The following is a 7126-nucleotide window of genomic DNA, read 5'->3' as shown; positions in this document are numbered from 1 at the left end:
AGAGAAAGAGAGATGGTTTTATTCTAGTCATGGAGACCTTCATTATACAGAAATGATAGTTTATTTCATCCAATAAACAAGAGTGACAGGTAGATCACAAACTGCATCACAGCTACTACCAGCACTGAGACAGTTCACCCACAAGTCTGGGGTAATACAATAACCCAACTGCACACAGCAGAGAATTTAACAATCAGCTCAAAAACTCAACATCAGGATTTGGTTAACTTTTTGGATGTGTGTGTATATATATATATGTATATAGATATTCTTTCCCTACTTAAGTATTTCCTAAAATCCACATGGAAGCACAAATGGCTTTAAACACCTGGACATATATAGATTTTTTCATCTTTATATATATATTTATATATATTTATAACAGTAAAGATATGTTTCTCATTACTACAATATACTTGTTTAACTCCTTTAAGCAGCTGGGAAGAAAAAAAACAAAACAAAAACAGTTTCACTACAGTCACATCTGATATGTGTGTGTCACAAAATACAAACAGAACAAGCCATGTGTGAGATTCGAGTCAGACCATTCCAGGACAGAACAGCTAAGAGGCAGGCAAAGAGTCTCAGAGGGAGCAGGCCTACATGTCAAATGGTGGTTTTGGACTCTCCGGGCGGGAGGGACTGGCCTTACCCGGCCGGCTGGAGTTTAAAGACAAGAAAAACAAAGAAAAAAAGGAAAAGGGGAAGGGAAGGAAAAGGGGAAGAAGTAGTAAAACAATAGTTAAAATACAGAAAGGAACTGGCATCAGAACAATAGAGGATCCACAACAGAAATTAAGAGCAATACCACTGAAATAAGATAACTTAAATCTGAATCAGGCCTGGTTGAAAGCCTGCAACACAGGTGGCTCATTTAGCTCTGGCAGAGACATGACATCTGAGATGTACAGGGTTGATATATTTTTAATTCTCAAGGGTTTTTTTTTTTTTTTTTTTAATACATGTAGCATGAAAAGTAAAAACCAAACCTTAAGAAGATGAGTTGCGATCAACAACGGTTACAAGTTTCCCCAAACACGTACCATCCACATGCAAGAAGAAAAGGCTACGGAAGAAGTCACCACAGTACCCAAAAAACACTGAAAGATGTGCTTATTCAAAGCAGAAATATTTTCAACAAAACATTACACAGCAAGCTCCCTGAAAACGTTTGGTTGTCCATTTGCAAGGGGGGAGCAGCATATCTATTCCCCTCTCCCTGCTGGTTTCAGGAAAGTCAGCCAAAAATGATGATGCAAGACAACTGCTGGCAGGAGCCAGTGCGTCACCAGCAGGATTTCCCCAGCTCTTTTGGGGAGCTGAGTGCGAGCAGGTCCATGTGCTCCCTGCACGCTGAGGTGTGTGCACGCTATCTCAGACTTCACTCTAGCAGGACTATGCCGATCCATTGAGTTCCCCCCTTTCTTGATCTCCCTGCCTCACTTAGATATAAGGTTGATTGCACTGTTCCCAACATGAATTTTTGCACCTTAGAAGTCAAACTAATACACAGGACATTTAATCTGTTCCTAATGGTGTCACATGTTTTGACAGTGTTTTTCTTCTAAGTCACACTTTTGTCGTCTTAACTACAAAAAAAGAAAATAGCTACAGATCAGTCCTAGGTGCTACAGCTAACTGATGCAGGCAGGACACTTATCCAGGCTAGACCAGGCAGATGAAATTACTGGACGGACAGCCACCACTTGGACTTAAGGACGTCCCTGCGGCTGATCTTTCCAAGGAGCCTGTGTACTTCAGGGATCCATGCCACTGAATGAAGGCTACTCTACGCTCACAAAGCAATACAGGACGTACGAGTGAAGACGAAGAGCTCGATCACTAGGCTAGTGTTTTACGACACACCAGGAAGGGGTGGTGGGAGGCAGAGATGTGGGATGGATGAAAGGAGTGACTGTGGCTGTGGAAGGGAGGGTGGAATGGGGAAGCCGCCAGCACGGCATTCGTCGCCAGCTGTCTACAGCCTCAAGTTATAAATCTAAGAGGGACGGTTCAGCCGGTCGGATTATGGTAGGTCGAGTAGGTGAGGCAGGGCCCCTTCTGCTGTGAAAAAGCAGAAAACAAAAACAAGAGAACACACACTGTGGTTAGCACAGCAATTGCAGTCACAATCACACATGCTTCTCCACCTCGCCTGAGCCAGCAAGAGAATAAAACTTGAGGCACAAACCACCAGAGTGCAACTTCACGAAGAAGACTTACAGGTTTCTATCAGGCCTCACACTGGCCTTTCTGCACAGCATGGATGACCAGTAAAGCAATCCACTTGACAGCCAGTTTTGCTTTCCCTCTGAAATTTGGAAGTGCAGAGATTTATTGCCAGTGAGTACACTGGCTCTGGAATGAGAGTTGAGAAGCATGGACAACAGTGAGCTCCTGTATCAAGCACATGACAGTCACACAGCATGGATGGGGTCCTCTGAGACGCGCTGCTGTCAGAGGTTCTTGGCTGGTTTGGAGGAGCACCTTCTTCCCCTGCCCTCAAGGCTACTGCAAGCCTAAGACTCCCTATCCCAATACATGGTACTGATCTCTCATGTTAGGGGCAAGCTTGCTGCTTTCAGTTCTCTAGTTCTGGTGCTCAGCAAATGCAGCTTCTGCTTCAATAAAAGGAACTTTGGCCATTGCTACTCCATTCTGTTTCAGCTCTTTTGCTGGTACTTTCTAGGTAAGTGGGCAGCAACTTAAATGTTTGCCCTCTGCATGGATTAAGTGTTCTAGGATCTCCTTCCTGTAAGGGACTGGGGAAAAACAAACCCCCAGAAAATACAAGACAAAACCCCTGCTGTCTCTCTCAACTCACTACCTGAGAGATCACTTCAGCCTCAGACTACAGGCTTTAAGTCTACAAATGAGTGTTCTGTAAGTCAGTGAGTCCAATCTATGTTTTTACTTTAAAGCATGCTCCCTGCAGTGTCTGCAACCTAAAGAGCATCACGATGGTGTATCATTATAATTAAATTGTTCAGTACCAAGCCGGAGTAGTTTTACAGTCCAAATTGCCTGAAATGCAAAGAGCAAACCCAACAGGATGTAGACCAGAGGGGAAGCATTTGCACTGATCATACAGAATGAGGTGTCACAGAAACAATACCTGAACAATTCCACTCTAACAAGCTTTAATTTAGATCACAGAGAATCAACTGACTGCTGGAAGTGAAGACCCTCCCCTAAAACAGAGGCTGAGGGAATGGACGGGAGGAATGGAAGAGGGGCAGAGGAAGATATATGCACCAGTAGTCTTCTGAGGTAGAGAACTCTTGTTTTGCACTGACTGCAAGTCTATAATCATGATGGTACCAGAGGAACTATATACCTATAAATTGGGGCAAGCTCCCTCATCTTGGCAAATGAACCAGAGCAACTCTAGTCCTGTTTATAAGACCTCAGCAGAACTTATTGTTCTGTGTTTATTAAGCCCCAGATCTCAAAACAATTACAACCACTTGTTGCTTGCCTTGGGAAATGATACATAAAAAAGCTTCACACAGTAAAACATTTCCAAATGTTATTTCCTTGACTGAAAATGTCAATTGGGACTGTAAGACCCCATTGTCAGCATGCCAATCAAGGTACTGCTCTCCTCTACAGCAAATAATGATGGGATTGAGCTAACCTAGAAATTACAACCACCTTGGAAGGATGCTTGAAATAATACTGTCTCCCAGAAGCAAAACTTGCAATGAGATGTTACAGCTGGGGAATCTGTAACCCTGAGCTTCATGACAGGTGGGATCTGTGCATTATCTCTAAAGGGTGCTCATGGTGTAAATGCAGCCATACCAACCACTCAATGACTACTACCATCATTGGAACAGTAACAGTATTTGAATTAAACCTTACAAAACTTTAGCTCAACCTTTAGTGAGATGCTGTTGCACTGTCACATGTGTTAGAAGGTGTTTTTTGAGAAGCTTGAAGGACTTTTTGCATTTCAGGAGCTTGGACAGGTTGTCCCTAACAGCCTCTGTAGATTTACGTGAAAAGGATGCTTGAAGTCACTGGACTATGTAATGTGTTCTGGCAAGAGAGGCTGCTTGACCCTACCAGAATAAATAGGGCTGAAGGGAGCACAAATAATTTGCAGGTGGATGGGCTGCTTTTTTGTCATGTATTATGATTGATTTTTGCAGACACTTATTTATCTCAGCAGTCAGAGCATTTAGGGGGACAGGCTGTCACTTTTTACACTTATAGGTTTTGTCTTTGCTCAGGTTTTCTGTGAACACTTGCAGAATCTGCCTGGTAAGGTTACAGAAGGCTGGAAACTGTTTCCCAGCACAAAAAGGGACAGAAGTCTCTCAAGCAACTTTTACCCCTGAAACACTCCTTCAGCCTGTCTCACTACATTGCTAGCCAAGCCTTTTTACCTCATTGAAAAGTCACTTTCTTCTGTCAGGACAACAAGGAACAAAGTTTTGCTCAACAGGGAAGCCTGTGGCAGTCTCCAGTTCAAGGAAAGCAAGACCTGAGTCCTGGCAGGAGCCCAAGGAGACCAGTTACACTGACTGTCATATCCCTTGAAGTCAGTCTTTCAAGCCATATGCAGACTAGAATGCTGAGCTAATCATATCTAGGAACCAACAGGCTACTAGAAAGTTCTGCTGATAAGGACCTAACAGATGGTAGAACATTACATTTATTCCCTTGGGCTGCAAGATGTTTGGGGTGGGATTTTTTTGGTTGTTTGTTTTTTGGTGTTGTTTTGGTTTTTAATTTTTATTTCCTTGGTGCTCTTTATGCCAGATTAAGAACAGAATGCCCCGTAACAGCGAGTCCCAGAATGAGGTACAGACAACAGCAAACCTCTTTCCTGAGGTTGTTCACCACAAGGCATGTTTCTAGGGCTGCCACGGATGTCTGCAGCAGTATGTCATCACTGAGGAGGGCTGACAGATGATGTCCTCAAAGAACACATCAATCACTGAACACTGCATTGGTTTGATGTGATGTGGCACCTCTCAGCTCTAACTGCAGTTACATGCAGCAGTAGCAGACACCATCTGCTGCAAGATGGGGGCTAGCTGTGAAGCCCCCTGCCCTGGAACAGGCACTTGAACTTCTGCTATTCCTATTAAGATAGGACTTCACCCCACCCTCCCCACCCCCAGTTCTCTCTACCACAACCAGCAGCAAGGGAATCTACAGGACTTGCTGCTGCTCCACTCCTCTCAGACCTTTCACATCAAGAAACATCCACAGAGTAAGGGAGGAGCCCCAAAACCCCACACCTGCCCTGTTCTGCCCTTTCTCCCCTTTGTCAATAAGTGCTAGAGGTTCCCAAGAAAAAGACTCAGGAGAATTTGCTAGATCTCCCTCTTCACACCCCTGCTCAGCATTAACAGGACAAAAGAGTTGCTGGGCCAGCACAGCACACAAGCCTGCCCCAATACCCTGCTACATCACTGAACAAGTACAATACTGCAAAATGCAGGGAGAGATAGGAAAGGGAAACAGGCAGGAGCTGAGGGTAGAGTGTTTGGAGGGGGGGGGGGTACAGATCACTAAACCCTTCCTCTCACAGGGGCATAAGGCAGCAGAGAGAAGCCAGTTTGAATGGAAGCAAAAGAGTAATCTAGAAGGTAAAGGGTCAAGTGGAGAACAAGCAAAGGGAGTTCACTTCTAACTGTGACGATGGGACACAAGGATAAACAGGGAGCATTCAATGTCAGAGTTACCCTACACTCAGACATGGGAGTCCTGATATTAACGACCCAAACTTCTCCTGCTTTCGATGAACACTAAGGACAGTGAGGATGGGAGCACTTCTCCAGCCAGACATTAGGAATATAAGAAGAGGAGTCTGAACTAACAGCTCCCCAAGTCTATCTTGATCCTAACAGAGCTGACAAACCAAATCAAAACAGAGCTCATTCAGCTGATCTCCCAAACAGTGTGGATATAAACCAAATGAAAGACACACACAGTTTAGACCTTATTACCAGAGCTCATTCCCCCATCCCACCTCCTCCATCTAGAAGCAGAGAAAGGGTCCTCTAGTGACCTTAAATCAGGTACTGAGGCTTTCCCCGCTCCTGCAGCTCAAGCAGCTGCTCTGTCTCTGATCAGCCAGTTTTTCTGTTCAAGACTCCTCCCTTTATAAGATCCTGGCAGAGGTGGTTCATTGGACAAGGGACTCTGTTACTAATACAAGAACTAGGCAGCAGAGGTGAGCTGCAAAGCAAAGTAATGGAGGATGGGGACACAATGACTCATGCATTGCAGGGAGAGTGCAAAACGTACCGTGGCTGCCAGTCCTCAGGGGTCACTGATAGTGATTCTGAAAGACAACATGAAATCAACATGGCAGTTCAGACAGTTCAAGGCAGAGGCCACACAGACTGTCAGGAAGGTGGAATAGACACATGCGCTTGCAGACAGACATTCGCACATCCCCATCCAGAACACAGCACAAGTGTGCACTGCTGGGTAAGACTGCACACTGCCACACAAGAGTTCACACACACAGTCACCGCCTCATCTTTGCCCACATCCAGAACCCTGTTGTGCACAAGGTTGCGTCAAAAGCCATCTATCTGCTAGCACGCTTACTGGCCGTTGCTCACTCACCCACTAAGTCCACTCACACACCCAGGCTGACATTCATACCTGCTGAACCAGTAGTATACCTAGGTCTCAGCACCCACCAGCTGGGCACAGGTAGCTTGACTTGTCTGTCACTGAGGATTCCTATCTACTGACCATATTAAATGCTCGAGTTGAAGCAAACAGCTCAGGAAAGAGCGAGATAATATATATGCAGTCCTGAGCACTACCCAAAAAGGGAAGAAGCAGGTGAAGGCTTATACTTTGAAGGTCACAAATCATGAGATCAGCTACTCCGACCTCCTGAATAATTCAAGTCATAAAGCTGTGTGAAGTTATGCTTACAGTGATGCTGATCACTTGCATCTTTTTCCTTAGATGTACCAAGGAATGGAGAACCCATTAATGCCTTCAACAGATTTTTCTAATGGTTAAGTCATTCTCCACTTAAACTTTCTTATTTCTCCTTCAAGCTTGCTTAAGTTTTCATCTACAGTTTCTATCAAACTATTTTAAACTGAAGAGCCTAAATACCTACAGGAGTATCTTCATAGTTTTC

At 44.6% G+C, this 7126-nt stretch overlaps 1 protein-coding gene across 1 annotated transcript in view; it reads right to left on the bottom strand.

The window, feature by feature from the left end:
* Positions 1–953: 953 nt before the first annotated feature.
* The window catches only part of DNM1 (dynamin 1), a 43858-nt gene continuing 37685 nt past the window's right edge, over positions 954–7126 (bottom strand). The window contains 2 exon segments of the mRNA XM_010571122.1: positions 954–2064; positions 6265–6301. Coding sequence (XP_010569424.1) covers positions 6280–6301 — 22 coding nt within the window. The 3' untranslated portion in view covers positions 954–2064; positions 6265–6279.

This window comes from Haliaeetus leucocephalus, unplaced genomic scaffold, assembly GCF_000737465.1.
Source record: "Haliaeetus leucocephalus isolate CR32 unplaced genomic scaffold, Haliaeetus_leucocephalus-4.0 Scaffold306, whole genome shotgun sequence".
Classification (NCBI taxonomy): domain Eukaryota; kingdom Metazoa; phylum Chordata; class Aves; order Accipitriformes; family Accipitridae; genus Haliaeetus; species Haliaeetus leucocephalus.
Note: the sequence above shows the minus strand (reverse complement) of the source record. Positions and strands in the feature narration are given on the sequence as shown.